Source organism: Schistocerca cancellata, chromosome 6, assembly GCF_023864275.1.
Source record: "Schistocerca cancellata isolate TAMUIC-IGC-003103 chromosome 6, iqSchCanc2.1, whole genome shotgun sequence".
NCBI lineage: Eukaryota > Metazoa > Arthropoda > Insecta > Orthoptera > Acrididae > Schistocerca > Schistocerca cancellata.
In genome coordinates, this window is record NC_064631.1 from 106,853,144 (window position 1) to 106,873,802 (window position 20,659).

The 20,659-nt window shown below is 47.5% G+C and overlaps 1 protein-coding gene across 1 annotated transcript in view; it reads right to left on the reverse strand.

The window, feature by feature from the left end:
• Window positions 1–20,659, reverse strand: part of LOC126088175 (methyl farnesoate epoxidase-like) — a 153,778-nt gene that overhangs the window by 94,318 nt on the left and 38,801 nt on the right. The window contains exon 3 of the mRNA XM_049906299.1: window positions 13,523–13,759. Coding sequence (XP_049762256.1) covers window positions 13,523–13,759 — 237 coding nt within the window. The remainder of the gene's footprint in view (window positions 1–13,522; window positions 13,760–20,659) is intronic.

Genomic DNA, 20,659 nt, shown 5'->3' on the forward strand with positions numbered 1-20,659 from the left:
CCTTGGTGCCAATGATGGTCGTATGCGTGTTTGGCGCCGTGCAGGTGAGCGCCACAATCAGGACTGCATACGACCGAGGCACACAGGGCCAACACCCGGCATCATGGTGTGGGGAGCGATCTCCTCCACTGGCCGTACACCACTGGTGATCGTCGAGGGGACACTGAATAGTGCACGGTACATCCAAACCGTCATCGAACCCATCGTTCTACCATTCCTAGACCGGCAAGGGAACTTGCTGTTCCAACAGGACAATGCACGTCCGCATGTATCCCGTGCCACCCAACGTGCTCTAGAAGGTGTAAGTCAACTACCCTGGCCAGCAAGATCTCCGGATCTGTCCTCCATTGAGCATGTTTGGGACTGGATGAAGCGTCGTCTCACGCGGTCTGCACGTCCAGCACGAACGCTGGTCCAACTGAGGCGCCAGGTGGAAATGGCATGGCAAGCCGTTCCACAGGACTACATCCAGCATGTCTACGATCGTCTCCATGGGAGAATAGCAGCCTGCATTGGTGCGAAAGGTGGATATACACTGTACTAGTGCCGACATTGTGCATGCTCTGTTGCCTGTGTCTATGTGCCTGTGGTTCTGTCAGTGTGATCATGTGATGTATCTGACCCCAGGAATGTGTCAATAAAGTTTCCCCTTCCTGGGACAATGAATTCACGGTGTTCTTATTTCAATTTCCAGGAGTGTATGTTGGCGGCAGTGGCGTTCTGCCGGCCGCGGTGGTCTAGCGGTTCTGGCGCTGCAGTCCGGAACCGCGGGACTGCTACGGTCGCAGGTTCGAATCCTGCCTCGGGCATGGGTGTGTGTGATGTCCTTACGTTAGTTAGGTTTAAGTAGTTCTAAGTTCTAGGGGACTTATGACCTAAGATGTTGAGTCCCATAGTGCTCAGAGCCATTTTTTTGCAGTGGCGTTTTCCAGTCAGTTTCAGATGCTGGGTCTCTAAATTTTCTCAATACTGTTTCTCGAAAAGAACGTCGCCTTCTCTCCGGGGTTTCCCATCTGAGTTCCCGAAGCATCTACGTAACACTTATGTGTTGCTCAGACCTGCCGGTAACAAATCTCTCCCAAGGTTATCAGTAGTTCTAATGAAATGTCTACTCCAGGGCCTTGTTTCGATTTAGATCTTTCAGTGCTCTTTCAAATTCTGCAGGCACTATCATATATCCCATTTCATCTTCATTTACGTTCTCTTCCATTTCCATGATATTGCTCTCAACTAGATCGCCCTTGTATAGACCCTCTGTATACTCGTTCCATCTTTCTGCTTTCCCTTCTGTGCTTAGAACAGGTTTTCCACATGAGCTCTTCATATTCATCAAGGTAGTTCCCTTTTCTCCAAAGGTCTCTTTAATTTTCCTGTAGGCTGTAATGTATCGTACCCCTAGTGATACGTGCCTCTATATCCTTACATTTGATCTCTAGCCATCCCTGCTTAGCCATTTTGCACTTTCTGTCGATCTCATTTTTAGACGTTTGTATTCCTTTGCAACTGCTTCATTTACTGCATTTTTATATTTTCTCCTTTCATCAATTACATTCAATATCTCTTCTGTTACCCAAGGATTTCTACAAGCCCTCGTCTGTTTACCTACTTGATCCTCTGCTGCCTTCACTATTTCATCTCTCAAAGTTATCAATTCTTCTTCTACTGTATTTCTTTCCTCCGTTCTTGTCAATCGTTCCCTAATGCTCTCTCTGAAATTCTCTACAACCTATGATTCTTTCAGTTTACCAATGTCGCATCTCCTTAAAATTCCACCTTTTTGCAGTTTCTTAAGATTCAATCTACAGGTTATAACCAATAAATTGTGGTCAGAGTCCACATCTGCCCCTGGATATATCTTACAATTTAAAACCTGGTTCCTAAATCTCCATCTCACCACTATATAATCTATATGGAATCTTCCAGTACCTCCAAGCCCCTTCCAGGTATACAACCTTCTGTCATGATTCGTAAACCAAGTATTAGCTATGATTAAGTTATGCTCTGTGCTAAATTGTACCACACGGCTACCTCTTTCATTCCTTACCCCTTTCCATATTCACCTACCACATTTCCTTCTCTCCCTTTTCCTACTATTGAATTCCAGTCGCCCATGACTATTAAAATTTCGTCTCCCTTCACTATCCGAATAATTTATTATATCGCATCATAGATTTCTTCAGTCTCTTCATCATCTGCGGAGCCAGTTGGCACATGAACTTGTACTGCTGTGGTGGGCGTGGGCTTCGTATGTATCTTGGCTACAATTATGTGTTCACTATGCTGTTCGTAGTAGCTTACCCGCGCTCCTATTTTTTATTCATCATTAAACCTACTCCTGCATTACCCCTATTTGATTTTGCATTTATAACCCAGTATTCACCTGATCAGAAGTCTTGTTTCTCGTGGCACAGAACTTCGCTAATTCTCACAATAATGAACGTTAACCTATCTATTTCGCTTTTATACAGTTTCTAAAATACCTGCCCGATTGAGGGATCTGACATTCCACGCTCCGATCCGTAGAACGCCAGTTTTGTTTCTCCTGATAACAACGTCCTCCTGAGTAGTCCCCGCCCGGAGATCCGAATGGGGGAGTATTTTACCTCCGGAATATTTTACCCAAGACGATGTCATCATCATTTAGCCATACGGTAAAGCTACATGCCCTCGGGAAAAATTACGGCTATAGTTTCCCCTTGCTTTCAGCCGTTCACAGTACCAGCAGAGCTAGGCCGTTTTGGTTAGCGTTACAAGGCCAGATCAGTCAATCGTCCAGACTGTTGCCCCTCTTCAGGAACCACACGTTTGTCTGGCCTCTCAACAGTTACTCATCCGTTGTGGTTGCTCCTACGGTATGGCTATCTGTATCACTGAGGCACGCAAGCCTCCCCACCAACGGCAAGGTCCATGGTTCATGGGGGGTACCTATATTAAAACATAGAAAGTGAGGACTTTTAAGAACATTTGTTGATTTTTTTTTGTGGAATTTAGGGCACCACTTCTTTCAGCAGAGATTTCCGTTCCAACGAATTCATTGAGGACTGAATTAAATTAATGTATTGTTGTCATGTTTTAATTTGGTCTAGTCGTCTAATTTTCCTTTCCACAGTCCCAAAATTGCGATCACATCGAAGAAAGAAGTGTCCTGACAATGGGAAGTATTAATATAGTTTTGTAAACCACCCACTAGCAACCAACGCAGCGAGAAAACTCACTGAAGTGGTGTTGCAGTTTTGACCTCAAAAGGGGGATGTTCTTCAATCTCGGGGTCCATATTGTTTATTTGCATCAACAGCATGCTACGTACATCGTCAGGAAACGTAGACTTACAACAAAAAGCATGACGTAACATCGGAAACGACAAACGAACACGCTTTTAAAACATTTAGAACATAACTATCATTCATTTGTCTTTAATGAAGGATATCTAAAGTCAGTCGTCCGCCATTAAACACGATGCAATACTCAGACGTACTGCAAACTCGACGCTCTAAGCAACTGAACGGCAGATAAGATCACTAGCGTTGAGTATGAACGAACTGAAAACTGGGATTTATTCCCTTCTTCAGACTAACGAATATACCCGAAGTCCAATTACGCAGGCATATGACTGGCTTTCGTTCCCTTTTCATAGCTCACAATGTGCATCTACACTGATTAGCCTGAACGTTATGACCACTCACCTAACAGGTGTTATATCCCCCTTTGGCGCGGATAACAGCCGCGACGTGTGGTGGCATGGAAGCAGTGAGGCCTTGGTAGGTAGCTGTCGGGAGTTGGAAGCACATCTGCACACCCAGGTCACACAATTCCCGTAAATTCCGGGTAGGGAGCCGTGAGTTCTGACGCAACGTTCCAGACGAGTTCGACAGGGTTCCGACCTGGCGAGCTGAGGACCAGCACATCAACTGGGAATGGTCACTGTGTTCCTCGAACCACTCTATCACACGCCTGGACTTTTGACATGGTGCATGATCCTGCTGAAAAATGCCACTGCTGTCGGGAAACATAATCGTCATGAAGGGGTGTACGTGGTCTGCAACCAGTTTACGATGCTCCTTGCCTATAATGGTGCCTTGCACGAGCTCCACTGGACCAGTGGATGCCCACGTGAATTTTCCCCAGAGCATAATGAAGCTGCAGCCAGCTTGTCTCCGTCCCACAGTACGAGGTGCATTCAAGTTCTAAGGCCTGCGATTTTTTTTCTCCGGATTGGAAAGAGATAGAAACATGCGCATTGTTTTAAAATGAGGCCGCGTTCATTGTCAATACGTCCCAGAGATGGCAGCACCGTACGGTAGATGGAATTTTACCGCCAGCGGCGAGAATGAGAACTGTTTTAAATACTTAAAATGGCGACGTTTTCCTTACTTGAACAGCGTGCAATCAATCGTTTCCTGAATTTGCGTGATGTCAAACCAATTGAAATTCATCGACAGTTGAAGGAGACATGTGGTGATGGAGTTACGGATGTGTCGAAAGTGCGTTCATGGGTGCGACAGTTTAATGAAGGCAGAACATCATGTGACAACAAACCGAAACAACCTCGGGCTCGCACAAGCCGGTCTGACGACATGATCGAGAAAGTAGAGAGAATTGTTTTGGGGGATCGCCGAATGACTGTTGAACAGATCGCCTCCAGAGTTGGCATTTCTGTGGGTTCTGTGCACACAATCCTGCATGACGATCTGAAAATGCGAAAAGTGTCATCCAGGTGGGTGCCACGAATGCTGACGGACGACCACACGGCTGCCCGTGTGGCATGTTGCCAAGCAATGTTGACGCGCAACGACAGCATGAATGGGACTTTCTTTTCGTCGGTTGTGACAATGGATGAGACGTGGATGCCATTTTTCAATCCAGAAACAAAGCGCCAGTCAGCTCAATGGTAGCACACAGATTCACTGGCACCAAAAAAATTTCGGGTAACCGCCAGAGCTGAAAAAATGATGGTGTCCATGTTCTGGGACAGCGAGGGCGTAATCCTTACCCACTGCGTTCCAAAGGGCACTACGGTAACAGGTGCATCCTACGAAAATGTTTTGAAAAACAAATTCCTTCCTGCACTGCAACAAAAACGTCCGGGAAGGGTTGCGCGTGTGCTGTTTCACCAAGACAATGCACCCGCACATCGAGCTAACGTTACACAACAGTTTCTTCGTGATAACTACTTTGAAGTGATTCCTCATGCTCCCTAGTCACCTGACCTGGCTCCTAGTGACTTTTGGCTTTTTCCAACAATGAAAGACACTCTCCGTGGCCGCACATTCACCAGCAGTGCTGCTATTGCCTCAGTGATTTTCCAGTGGTCAAAACAGACTCCTAAAGAAGCCTTCGCCGCTGCCATGGAATCATGGCGTCAGCGTTGTGAAAAATGTGTACGTCTGCAGGGCGATTACGTCGAGAAGTAACGCCAGTTTCATCGATTTTGGGTGAGTAGTTAATTAGAAAAAAAATCGGAGGGCTTAGAACTTGAATGCACCTCGTACAGGCGTCAAGGAGCTGTTCCCCTGGAAGACTACGGATTCGCGCCCTCCTATCGGCAGGTATCGGGATTCATCAGACCATGCAACGCTCTGCCACTGCGCCAACGTCCAGTGCCGATGGTCACGTGCCAATTTCAGTCGTAGTTGCTGATGTCGTGGTGTTAACGTTGGCACTTGCATGTGTTGTCCGCTGCGGAGGCCCATCGTTAGGAATGTTCAGTAGACTGTGTGTTCAGACACACTTGCATTCTTCACAGCATTAACGTCTGATGCTAGTTTCGCCACAGTTCGCCACCTGTCCTGTTTTACCAGACATCTGTAACGAGGGGCGGCCGCCCCCTACCCCACGACGTCTGGACGTGGTTTCACATGGGTTTCGCCACGGGTTGAAGACACTCACCACAACACTTCTCAAATTTCCGACAAGTCGTGCAGTTTCTAAAACGCTCGTGCCGAGCCTCCGGGCTATCGCAATCTGCCCTCAGTCAAACTCAGATAGATCATGCACCTTCCCCATTCTACACACTGACAGCACACTCACTGATACTACATGTACCGTGCGTGTGTCTGACTAGCAGTCATTCTTCGTGAGGTGACGATGCTATCGCCTGGATGGGATTATATCGATAGTAGTTCAGTGGTCATAATGTTATATAATTATTATTAGTGTCTTACGAAATTATGATAATAGTAATGACACTTGACAATAATTCAGTTTCGTCACTGAAACAGAATCGAATCGTTAAGTTCTTACTCCTCAGAAAATTTCATTTTGGAGCTCGGGGGTTATTACACCCAGTCTGGGAACCACTGCTCTTGATCAAATGGACTGAAACTGGAGCGGAGCTCGTAGAGGTGCCCTGCTCCGGCTAGAGTGCTCCGTCGTCGGTGACTCGTAGTGCCAAATTATGAACCTATGCGGTGGCATCGTTGCTATCGATACCACACTATATACAACAGGAATGTCTCTCCTACGACGTTGTCTGTGCCTAAACGACGAACCCCAGAGTCGTGATACGCAGCAGCGTGAATATCTGGGGGTTACTGGGCTGGTACTGCTGGCGTGTGTTGGCTGATGTGCTGCTGGTGAAGACCAGGACGAAATGGTCGGGTATGCTGGCGTGGATCGCTGGGACGAAACTGTTGGTACTGCCAACTGGCAGCTCTGGGATTGAACTACTGGTACTGCCGACTTGCACAGGGAGTACCTGGCTTCCCTCCGTCTGGCAGTCGCCTAAATAGTCGGGAGCGGATCGATATTCGCGTGGCGCCGCGACGGCAGGTGACCTGTAACGGCAAAATAGTGCACAGTCGACAACGCTCTCTGCTGCGCAGGTGCGCTGCCTGTTGCCGAGGTTGGCGCTCCAAGACGCTGTGGAGGATATGTTTCATTCCGTGGTAAACAGCCCAGGCCATACAAGGAAATACACTGAAGACCCAAAGAAACTGGTATACCTGCCTAATATGGTGTAGGGCCCCCGCGAGCACGCAGAAGTGCCGCAACACGACGTGGCATGAACTCTACTAATGTCTGAAGTACTGCTGGAGGGAACTGACACAATGAATCCTGCAGAGCCGTAAAAGTACGACGGGGTGGAGATCTCTTCTGAACAGCACGTTCCACGGCACCCCAGGTATGCTCAATAATGTTCACGTCTTGGCAGTTTGCTAGCCAGTGGAAGTGTTGAAACTCAGAAGAGTGTTCCTGGAGCCACACTGCAGCAATTCTAGACGTGTGGGGTGTGGCACTGTCCTGCTGGAATTGATCAAGTCTGTCGAAATTCACAATGGACACGAATGGACGCAGGTGATCAGACAGGATTCTTACGTACATGTGACCTGCTAGAGTCTTATCTAACGTATCAGGGGTCCCATATCACTCCCAGTCACACGCTCCACCAGGTTGAACAGTCCCCTGCTGACGTGCAGGGTCCATGGATTCATGAGGTTGTCTCCATACCCGTACACCTGCATCGCCCCGATACAATTTGAAACAAGACTCGTGCGATCAGGCAATATGTTTCCAGTCATCAACAGTCCAATGGCGGTGTCGACGGGCCCAGGCGAGGCATAAAGCTTTGTGTCATCCAGTCATCAAGGGTATACGAGTGGGCCCTCGGGTCCGAAAGCCCATATCGATTATGTTTTGTTGAATGGTTCGCACGCGGACACTTGTTGATGGCCCAGCACTGAAATCTGCAGCAATTTGCGGAAGGGTTGCTCTTCTGTCGCGTTCAACGATTGTCTTCGGTCGCCGTTGATCCGGTTCTTGCAGGATCCGTTCCTGGCCGCAGCGATGTCGGAGATTTGATGTTTTACTGGATTCCTGATATTCACAGTACACTTGTGAAATGGTCGTACGGGAAAATCCTCACAACATCGCTACATCGGAGGTGCTGTGTCCCATCGCTCGTGTGCCGACTATAATACCACGTTCAGACTCACTTAAATCTTGATAACCGGCCATTGTAGCAGCTTTAACGAGTGTAACAACTGCGCCAGACATTTTTTGTCTTGTTTAGGCTTTGCCGTCCGCACCGCAGTATTCTACCTTTTTACATATCTCTGCATTTGAATACGCATGCCTATATGAGTTTCTTTGGCGCTTCAGTGTGTCTCGGTGTTGATGAAAGCCGTTTACGCACGTCCTGCTGGCGGGGCTCCTGCCCGCACGGTCTGCCTGGTTTGTGGAGGAAACGACTACCAGGCTTCTACAAAACAACAAGGATACACTGCACAGTGAGTGTCTCGTTCAGAAATCGCATTTGAGTGTTGGATATTAGTGAGATCGTATTACGCATCATATAGGAAGAAGAAACAATTATCATTGGATTTCGACAGCAGCAGGATCGTGGCCTGTCAAGACTGCAGCTAAACATTTCGTGATACTGTGTCTCGCATCAGGCAGGATCGTATGACCGTCGTGTGTAAACGGAACCGATGGATTCAGCGGCCCCATTCTCAATGCCACGCAGGATATCACGGCTCCACAAGATTAATGCCTCAGAAGACATACTGTTCGCACAGCATTGCAAGACCGCACAGACACGAGGCTTTCCTTGAGACAGGAGGTAGGCTTGTTTCCAGCATGACAAGTATCCACACTGGCAGTGCGACTATTGTATCCACCTTGTAGTCGATTCCTCCACACACCAGGCAGGCCATATGGGCAGCTGTGTACCCAGGAGGACGTGTATGAATGGCTCTCACTACAACAGAGCTATGTTCCTTATATTCTCTGGGCTATTTATCACGGAGTTACGTGTCACCTCTACAGCATCTGGGGGCACCAACTTCGACGACAGGAAGTGCACCTGTTCATACAATGAAGGCTTCAAGACAGGATGTTTCAGCTGCTGAGAATTTTTCCGGGTTTTATAGCTGTGGTCCATCGAACTCTTCAATCCCTGACGTTTCGTCCAAGGCTACGTTGGACATCTTCGGAGGTGCTCCTGGTTGTGCTGACTGACAGTCGGCAAGACTCAGCACAACCAGGACCACCTCCGAAGATGTCCAATGTAGCCTTGGACGAAACGTCAGGGATTGAAGAGTTCCATGGACCATGGCTATACAACCCGGAAAAATTCTCAGCAGCAGAGCAACTGTTGCAGCAGAGAGCGCTATCGGCAGGGTACTATATTACAACGCCAGGTCACGTGCCCTCGCAGTGCCACGCCAATATCCATCCACTCCCATCTAGTTTGGTCACTGTCAGACCATGTAGAGTCTGTTGCGCCCTACGTCGGCAATACCAGCAGTTCCGCCTGGCTGTATCAGCAGTTTAGTTCCAGAGTTAGCAGTTGACAGTACCAGCAGTTTCACCTCACAAGGAGACCTTATGGTCTCGGAAATGCAGTTCTGGATGAGACTTTGCAGGTTAGTAGTGTGTCCACCCACAAAATTTGTGAAGCGCACTACCCAACCCTACAACTGCCCCTTCACAATGTGGGAACTGGATTCGGCGCTGTCTGTGGCTCATGATACTGCGCCAGGTGATGATCAAATCCTGTACAGCATGTTGCAGCACTTGTTGCTGTCATCCAAGGAAGTTCTCCTGAATTGTTTTAATATTATATATATGGTCATCCGGCACGTTCCCTGACTCATGGAGGGAGGCGATTTTGATTCCCCTCCTCAAACCGGGAAAAGACCGAATGCATCCCAGTAGTTATCGGAGTATTGCTTTGACGAGCTGTGTCGGGAAGACATTGGAACGCATGGTCAACCGTCGCCTGGTTTGGCTGCTCGAGATCAGGCAGCTCCTTAGCCACTCTCAGTGTGGCTTTCGGAGATGTCGTTCAACTATAGACAACTTGACCCTGCTTGAGGCGGCCATCCAGCAGGCCTTCCTACGTAACCAGCATTGTCTAGGTGTATTCTTTGACATTAATAAGGCGTATGACACTACTTGGCGCCGCCTTATCCTCAATCAACTCCATCAGTGGGGCTTTCGTGGCCATCTCCCCATCTTCATTCGGTCCTTTCTTTCCCGCCGCCTCTTTCGATACCGGGTTGGTAATGTGTTATCTGATTTGTACGTGCAGGAGAATGGTGTTCCTCAGGGAAGCGTTTTAAGTGTCACCCTCTTTGCCGTCGCCATTAACAGTATCACGTCCACTATCCGGAGTCCTGCCCAGTGCTCCTTGTTTGTGGACGATTTTGCTGTTTTCTGTTCTTCCTCCAGTCTTGTCACTGCTAGTCGGCAGCTGCAGCTTACGATAAAGCGATTAGAGGCATGGACTGCGAAGACGGGTTTTACCTTTTCTGCAGACAAATGTGTGTGTGTTCATTTTAATCGTTCTCGACGTGCTTTTACCTTCCCTGAATTGCGTCTGAGGGGCACCATTCTTCCTTTTAGGGACACTGTGAGGTTCCTGGGCCTCACTTTTGATTCCAAGTTGTCGTGGTTGCCGCACCTTAAAGACCTCAAGGCGCGGGCCCTGAAGGCGCTGAATATTTTGAAGTGTCTGAGCCATCGGTCCTGGGGAGCAGATCGGGCGCGTCCGCTGCAGTTTTATAGGGCTTTCGTCCGGTCGCGTCTTGACTATGGATGCTCTGTGTATGGGTCAGCGAGGCCTTCGTATCTCAAGATTCTTGACGCAGTACACCATGAGGGTATCAGGCTGGCTGCTGGTGCCTTCCGTACCAGTCCCATCCCCAGCCTGTGTGCTGAGGCAGGGGAACCGCCGCTCGCCATCCGGCGGAAACTCCTCATGGTGCGACGGGTGTGTCAATTCCTTGCCTGTCCTACCTCCCCTGCATACCCTACTGTTGCCCGACCGCCTATGGAACATCTCTTTTCCAGTCGCCCAAGGGCAACGAGACCATTTGGGATTCGTGCCAAGCATTTGCTTGAGTCCCTTGGTGTGGAGCGTGTGGCACCCCAACTCCAGGGTTTTACCCGTCTGCCATACTGGTTGCTCCAGAGGCCCAGCGTCCTTTTAGACTTGTCAGAGTACCGGAGGAGCTGCACTCCTGCGTTTGTTTTTACCTCCTTATTTTATGATATTTTAAACCAGTATTTACGGATGGCTCTAAACAGGGGGACTGTTGGTTGTGCTGTTGTTTTCCCTGATAGAGTCGTCAAGTTACGGCTTCCTGCAGCGTTTACCATCTTTGATGCCGAATTGTTTGCGATCTTGCGGGCATTCGAGCAGATGAGATTTGTTCCCAGTCTTAAGTTTCTCATCTGTTCTGACTCCCTGAGTGCCCTTCAGACCATGCAACACTTGTACCCTGCGGATACGGTCGTCCAGAACATCCACGATGCCCTACTCCACCTGCAACGGCAGGGGAAGGAGGTTTCTTTCTGCTGGGTGCCGGGGCACGTGGGTATTAGGGGAAACGAACTGGCGGATGTGGCTGCCAAAGATGCATGTTCCCTCCCTCACATTGTTGAATGTGCCGTCCCCCTCCATGCTGTTACCTCCCTTTTGCGTTTTCGTGTTATGCGTCAATGGGAAGAGGAGTGGCTGGCAGTCGGTGAAAATAAGCTGCGTCTGGTCAAGGCCAGCACGCGGCCATAGCTTACGTCCTACCAGTCGTGCAGGCGGGATGAGGTTCTCCTCACTCGCCTCCGCATCGGGCACAGTCCCTTAACGCACGGTTTTTTTACTCCGGCGGGAGGACCCCCCAATCTGCAGTGCTTGTGGCGTCCAGATTACGGTCCGCCACATTTTACTTGACTGTCCTTTATTCTCTGACCAGAGGGCGGTGGTTTCCTTGCCACCGGATTTGCCCTCTATTTTGCAAGACGACGCAACGACTGTGGTTAAGGTCTTACGGTTTTGTGTCCTGTCCAATTTGTTGCCTCGGATTTTAGGGAGAGGATTTTAATGTGCTGCTGGGTGACTGACTCACCCAGGCTTTAGGTAAGAGGTCCGCCAGTCACGATTACCTACTTGTTTCACTTCGATTTCTGTTCTCTTTTCCTTGTGTTTCCTTTCCTTTTTTAGTGCGTTTCTTTTCCTCTTGTTTTGCCTCTGCATAAGAGGATTTGGAACTGCGTCAGGCCTGTGTCTTTTAGCCGTTCTCCTTGTTCGGTGTCCGTCTTCGTCCCCTCACTGCATGTGTTCCTGTTTCTATGCGTTTGGGCGCTGATGACCACGCTGTTTAGCACCCGAGAACCTCAAACCACACACACACACACACACACACACACACACACACACACACACAGTTACAGCTAATTAACGCTTCAAGCCCGGAGCACCGGTCCATCAGCACGTCAGCCGTCATACACCGGCATAGGTCTTCACGCTGTCGCCTACCACGACTCTGAGATTCCTCATGTAGGCACACCACAGACAATGTCACAGCAAAGACACTTCTGTTGTACGTAGTTGTGTAGATACTCATTTTGGATTTGTTACTGAAGTTTTTCTTTTGAAAATGTCTTGATCACTCCTCAGTATGAGGATACTTCGGCGACGACACGTGGACACCATGACAGTCAATGCGGCGACCATCGCAACAGTAGAGTGTGGCACGCTGATAGTGGTGCATCCAACAACAACAAAACTGGACGCAGGAGTGGCGCCACACCATCTTCTCAGATGAGTCCTCGTTCCTCATACAGCACCACAATGGGTGCATCCGGATGTGGAAGCTCGAAGAAAAACCAACATTATCACTTTGCATTCATCATTGTCATACGCCCACAGCATCTGGCCACTCCGTACACAAACCAATCACAGATGGTAATTTGGACAACAGCCTTTACATTTTTGAGATGTTAAAGCCGGTGGCTGTCCCTGCTTTCGAGATCTCCTGACGTTACCTTTCAACAAAATAACACAATACTGCATGCCGTCCGTGCTGTCCTGATCTACGAGTATCTTGATACACAGGGTATTCAACTGTTGCCCTGGCTAGCATGTTTCCCAGATCTCTCACAGACTGAAAATGTCTGGGAGTGGCTTGCTGAGAGAGGACTACACCATCACTCACCCGTCACTACCTGTGATGTACTCTGGAATACACTTGAAGCAGTATGGAATGATGTACACGTAGCTGTCGTCCATGCCCAATTCGACTCATCGCCCAGCTAGATAGCTGTTGTTCCGACAGAGCTGCCAGCTTGATCTACTGAAGACCCTGTACACATCCAACTCACATATAAATGTAATCGTAGAATACTGTATACGCACTATAAATAAACTTTCATTATTTGCTCTCCTTCCTGGTGAGCAATGTAGACTTAAGTTAACCTGCATAACTAAGTGGCCAGCATGTCTGATTGCTACACGGAGGACGTGCATTCACTTCGTGGTAGTGCAACGAATATTTACTTGGTGAGAGGACTGGAACTGGGCTCACATAGCCATGTGATGCAAACTGGGGAGTTTCTTAAATGAGAAGCAGCAGCTGCGAGGTCTGGAAAATTGGCAATGGCTGTGAGAGATTGGCAGGGCTGCCAGTCGGTACTGAATGGCCCATCAGGATCAGTATGTGCAGCCAGCTCATTAATTAGGGTAGATGTAGAAACAGAAACAATAACAAAACAAACATAGATCAGTGTGAGAAGATGGTGACACCTAGTCTCTTGTTGAAGGTGCGCTCGCGGAAGGCCTTGTTGTCGGGCCGTCCCTGCAGGTCGTCGTTCTTGAGGGCCTCGAAGACCGCATCAGGCCTGCAGACAGCGACGCCCAGCTGGCTGCCCAACATGAGCCCCACAACGGGGCCATACGTTTCGCGCCACTCCTCCATCTTCAGGTCCGGCCTTGCTTGAGGTACAGACAGTGCGCTGCCCACCACTGGGAAGCAAGGAGGCCCTGTCAACATGCAATGTCTCTTCTCATTTCCACAATTCGTCTCATTGGCAAGAAATATAGATGTAAGGAAGAGTTTGGTAACCGTAAACAGCAGGTAACCAGACGCAATGGGGTAATTTCCAAGAATGATTGCCTATCGAAGTTGCGGTGTCCAAACGACACATATCGAACGTGCGATCGTAAATAGATCATGCGACTCTGGTGGCGGGCGTTGTCATCAGTTATTTGTGATCGTAATTTTTATCTGTTTCCCGTCGTTCCCTTAGTTGCTCTAAATTATATACCTCCACGAATTATTTGTGAATTGCTAGGGAATCCCAGACGATGTATGTGGTTAGTGAGTGGGATGTCTAGTGCTCTTGACGTTTCTTCGGCGGATTCTCTCACACGGAAAAATCTAATTCCATGTTTATCCAGCGTAGAAAACTGTTCGACATTTTGTCGCAAATATGGAGTATTACTGGACGAGGAAAGAAGGGACCGTATAGACTGTGGCGGTGCGAAGTGTGTAAAACTTAGTAAGAACAGTTTCGATGCTGAAATACCGTTTACAATTTCATTGTGGACAGTGCGGAAAACGAACGAGTATCAGGAAGAATACATGGTTCAACTCTTCCAAATTATCCATCCAGACCACCGTAATGGACTTTCACATGATTCCAACACCGACGACGAGTAAGGTAAGTCGTCTCCTTTGCAATTACAAGTATTTTTGTAACGCACTTATTTTGTCGTTGCTGTAGCGACCACCATAAACATACTCATAACGCCCGCCATCAGAGTTGCATGATCGATTTACGATCGCACGTTCGATATGTATCGTTTCGACGCCGCCACTTCGATAGGCAATCATTCTTAGAAATTATCCGCAATGGAAATATATTCTCCTAGAGATATATGAACCTCAACTTTATCTTCAATAAGGATAGAAGCTGAAGCAATGAATTAAAATTAGTGCTTCTGCGGGGACTTGAACTCGGGTCTACCGCTTACTCGGCGGATGTGAATTGAAGTGTGTAAGGGAAGGCGTTGCACTCATGTAGGCTATGCAAGTACCGTACCACAGCGCTATGGTGTTGTAGAGATTAGTTCATCTGGCCAGTAATCAGGAGACCCGGTTTCAAGTCTCAGCCGTGGCAAAAATTTTAATTAATTACTTCAGCTTACATCCTTGCCGAAGGTAATCGGATGCATTCAATATGAGGTAAATATGACGACTTCTGACTGCTGCTGTCCCTTGCTGATCCCTGTTAAGTCTGGGCAGAGGAATGGGTGGTGATGAGGCAAGTGAAACATGCCAGTTTCTCGTTATTTTGACAGAAAATAGGAAGGTAAATCTACAGTTATTACTGAATATTTTATGAAAACCTGTATTTCTTTCCATCACTGCATGGGTATACTTTCTAAATGCAACAGTTCAGCATCCATAATCTGATCACGTTAGCATGTAATGGCTCTGAGACAATCTGTGCACCTTCGTCAAAAAGAAACCGTTATATGCTGAAATAGTGAAATAAGTACGGAATGAAAAGAAACACCAAACTCGATTGTGGACCAAGAATTGGAAAGCTGTACGAGGGTAAAGTATTGGGCAGGCGGAAAAGAAGAAATAGGAACCAAGAAGTAAGGGGGAACGCCAGTGTCGTCACAGCTAATGGATGTTGCTGTCATTTGTGATGATTACAGTGTCGATACTACGATAATGTTACGTTTGTTGCACTGCCTATTCGCAGTAAAGAAATTGGTCTGTTACGTCACACACACGTAGGTGACAAAAGTCATGGGGTACCTCCCAGTATCGTGTCGGACCTCCTGTTACCCGGCGTAGTGCAGCAACTCGACGTGACGTGGGCTCAACAAATCGTCGGACCTTCCGTGCAGAAAAACTGAGCCACACTGCCTCTAGAGCAGTCCATAAATACGAAAGTGTTGCCGGTGCAGGATTTTATACACGAACTGACGTCTGATTATGTCCCATGACATTGTCGGCCGACCTGAGTGGCCAAATCATTCGCTCGAATTGTCCAGAATGTTCTTCAAACTACACTATTGGCCATTAAAATTGCTACACCAAGAAGAAATGCAGGTGATAAACGGGTATTCAATGGACAAATATATTATACAAAAACTGACATCTGATTACATTTTCACGCAGTTTGGGTACATAGATCCTGAGAAATCAATACCACCTCGGGCCATAATAACGGCCTTAATACGCCTGGGCATTGAGTCAGAGCTTGGATGGCGTGTACAGGTACAGCTGCCCATGCAGCTTCAACACGATACCACACTTCATCAAGAGTAGTGACTAGCGTATTGTGACGAGCCAGTTGCTCGGCCACCATTGACCAGACGTTTCCAATTGGTGAGAGGTTTGGAGAATCTGCTGGCCAGGGCAGCAGTCGAACATTTTCGGTATCCAGAAAGGCCCGTACAGGACCTGCAACATGCGGTCGTGCATTATCCTGCTGAAATGTAGGGTTTCGCAGGGATCGAATGAAGTGTAGAGCCACGGGTCGTAACACATCTGAAATGTAACGTCCACTGTTCAAAGTGCCGTCAATGCGAACAAGAGGTGACCGAGACGTGTAACTGATGGCACCCCGTACCATCACGCCGAGTGATACGCCAGTATGGCGATGACGAATACACGCTTCCAATGTGCGTTCCCCGCGATGTCGCCAAACACGGATGCGACCATCATGATGCTGTAAACAGAACCTGGATTCATCCGAAAAAATGACGTTTTGCCATTCGTGCACCCAGGTTCGTCGTTGAGTGCACCATTGCAATCGCTCCTGTCTGTCATGCAGCGTCAAGGGTAACCACAGCCATGGTCTCCGAGCTGATAGTCCATGCTGCTGCAAACGTCGTCGAACTGTTCGTGCAGATGGTTGTTGTCTTGCAAACGTCCCCATCTGTTGACTCGGGGACCGAGACGTGGCTGCACGATCCGTTACAGCCATGCGGATAAGATGCCTGTCGTCTCGACTGCTAGCGATACGAGGCCGTTGGTATCCAGCACGGCGTTCCGTATTACCCTCCTGAACCCACCGATTCCATATTCTGCTAACAGTCATTGCATCTCGACAAACGCGAGCAGCAATGTCGCGATACGATAAACAGCAATCGCGATAGGCTACAATACGACCTTTATCAAAGTCGTAAACGTGATGGTACGCATTTCTCCTCCATACACGAGGCATCACAACAACGTTTCACCAGTCAACGCCGGTCAACTGCTGTTTGTGTATGAGAAATCGGTTGGAAACTTTCCTCTTGTCAGCACGTTGTAGGTGTCGCCACCGACGCCAACCTTGTGTGAATGCTCTGAAAAGCTAATCATTTGCATATCACAGCATCTTCTTCCTGTCGGTTAAATTTCGCGTCTGTAGCACGTCATCTTCGTGGTGTAGCAATTTTAATGGCCAGTAGTGTAGTCGCGAACAGCTGTGGTCGAGTGACATGGCGCACTGTTATCCATGAAAACTCCACCGTTGTTTCGGAACATAAAGTCCATGAATGGCTGCAAATGGTCCCCAAGTAGACGATGGATCAACGGACTTAGTCCATTCCATGTAAACACAGTCTGCACCATTATGGAGCCACCACCAGCTAGCACAGTGCTTTGTTGCCAACTTGCGCCCATGGCTTCATGGGATTTGCGCCAAGCTCGACCCATACGTCAGCGCTTACCAACTGAAATCGGGGCTCATCTGATCAGGCCACGGTTTTCCAGTCGTCTAGAGTCCAACCGATATGGTCACCAGCCCAGCAGAGGTGCTGCTGGCGATGTCGTGCTGTTGGTAAAGGCAGTCGTACTGGTCGTCTGCTGCCACAGCCCATTACCACCAAATTTCGCCGCATTGCCCTAACGGATACGTTCATCGTACGTCCCACATTGGTTTCTGTGGTTATTTCGTTCATTGTTGCTTGTCTGTTAGCACTGACAACTCTACGCAAACACTGCTGCTCTGTGTCGGTAAGTGAAGGCCACCGGCCATTGCGTTATCCGTGATGAGAGGTAATACCTGAAATTTGGTATTCTCGGTACTTTCTTGACAGTCTGGATCTGAGAATATTAAATTCTCTAACGATTTCTGAAACCGAATGTCCCACTGGCCTAGCTCCAACTACCATTCTGCGTTCAAAATCTGTTAATTCCCGTCGTGCGGCCATAATCATGTCAGACACCCTTTCACATGAATCACATGAGTACATAGGACAGCTACGTCAATGCACTGTCCCTTTATATCTTGCGTACGTGATACTCCGCCATCTCTATGTGTTTCCATCCCTGTCGCATGTATTTTGTCACCTCAGTGCAGTACTTTTTTTCTAAAAAAAAGTTGGAGGGTACTCCGACATTGGATATAATGTAGCGAAAATTACTGATAACTGAAGCATGGGGTCTGCATCGCCTTGTCGAACTAAAAAAAAAATGGTATCTGACTCTTCAGTTGACTTTACAGCTCAAATGAAGCAGGCAATACCGAGAAACACCCTAACATACAAGAGAATGTGGTATCGAATACTTCAGTTTACATCACCTCAAATAAAGCATGCTATTCCCATCAACCACTGAACAATAAAAGAAAATGGTATCGTATACTTCAATTGGCCTATAATACACCTCAAATGAAACAGGTGAGTCCAACCAACCCTTCAAAATACAAAACAATACAAGGAAATATTACCGAACGCATATTTTAACCTATAAAACACCACTAAACGACACAATACAACAAAAATCATCCACACCTATCATCACAACAATAGAAACTACACTACAAAAATCTTATTGAACCTTGTTTGGCTCCCGAAATGCATAGATAATGGGTGGTATCCCGTGCTTCAACTGACCCAATTTTTAAAACAGCTGAAAATTTATTTAATTTAAAACTACAGAGTTAGTTACATTAATAGCATTACAACAGTTTCCAAACTGACTTCAGTTCAAGGCTGCTGTAGTCTTCACGCCTTCTTACTTTACTCTTGCTATCAGTAGCAAGATGTCTGCCTTTCATGAACCAAGAGCGTACATAGTCCATGGGCTGGAACAGCATCAGTGGAGGACCAACCAACTTTATGAACATCAGATTGCTGACCGTGGAAAGATGAAATGAAGATCTTGTTGGCGTGACGATCATATTCATTTGGGAAAACCAATGTCCACATTCACTCGTTGATATAGGAACACATTTCAGTGCATTCTGAAGAGGAACGAGGGATGCGGGAATTTTCTTCTCCATCAAATACTCCCGAAATCCTCTACATGTTTTTCTCTCCGGAAGAGCGAAATGACAACACAAAGTTTTGATATTCGTTTCACCACATGTAATTTCAGGAACCTCAGGCCAATTTGACGAGTCCAAAACTTTCGCACATTCAGAGGTGGCAATATGATATCGTAAAAAAATTACTTTGTCGACAAAAAAAGTTTAGGTGTACGCATCCCCCAGCGTTCTCCCAGGAAAACAGCACTGCCTCAGTGTATGAGGAGACATAGGTGAATACAAAGAACTGTGGTACAGATGTGTTTGGCGCTCTATTTGAAATCATTCTGCATGTGCTGGAGGAGGCAGACTCCAAGACTAAATCCGTGATGACTAGTCATCCAAGAAATAAACGTTCTAAAAATTAAACGTAATATCGCTTATATTCGGTCGTCTTTTGCGACCGTAGTAAAAGTCTTTGTTAGACCATACACTTTCCGTTTTATTTGTAAGCATGTTCACTGTAACAATGTCCTTACACATGTTATTAAATTAATATTATTACTCAAGATTTTTGGTTTTTACTTCATTCCTAACGTTCTTCTAAACATAAGACGTTTATTTTAATACATTGCTCAACACTGACATACATTTATGATCGTTTTAATTTTATGTAGATTCATTTCCGCATCCTGTACATCATTTTGATGCTGTAGAATGCCATCCCATTGCGTGTAACTCCGCAGAAAGATCTATTATTATATCTTTAGTATCTGCAGAAGGCGTGACAACGCTGCTACGTTCTGCTGGGCTGCAACTGCTGACTGGCATTGCCCGGTATGTAGTCAGAAAACTCGACGATGCATCGTTGTGGGAAGAAGCAGACACGGACTTTGCATCTGGGTCTTGAACGTACGCACAAGGTGATCCACTCCGAGTTAGAAGCCGAGTGAAAAGAGTCAGATTCTGAATTCCACTGCGGATGCAAAAGTCTTCAAACACTCGCAACACAAATTGTATACCTTATCAGACACAAGTGCCCTCAATGGCAAAATTACCTACATCACGGGGACGGTGGCAGTCAATGATGTGCACGACTGCTTGGCTACGAACAGAGAAATTCGATAACGCATTGACCACCAACAGCCACATGCTACCCAGAAATGGACGTGCATCCTGTCCCCAGTGTGCTCGGGGACCAGCCAAGGAGAGAACTGTTGCAGGGATGCGCCCTGGTTGTGTACACAAAGCCTGCATCAGATGTTCGTTGTCATGATCGATCGGTGTGCAGTACATGTGATGTTGCGCTAATGTCTTGATTCGGCTCAAGCCCCAGTGTGACACTCGCCTTGGAACGAGGGCAAAATAAGAAAACCAACGGCTTGTGGTAAGTGAAGAGAAGCAACGTCACCCCTTACAGGAAGACGTGAAACTTTTTAACCCGGAAAGTAATAGCTAATGTTCCTTTTCCTCCTGTGAGTAGTTCTGAAGTGTAATGGAAAGTGTCTTCAGTGGACAAGCAATGGGCTTTTCAGTGCCGTCCGGGTTGCGATGGGACCAGATGGCATCAGTGCCATACTAGGAGGCATCACAGGCTAGGTTAAAGTTCACTTGGTTTAAAGGAAGCAGATCACAAGCGCTACTTGCGAGACTGAAAAGCCAGTTGACAATCTGCAGACGAAAC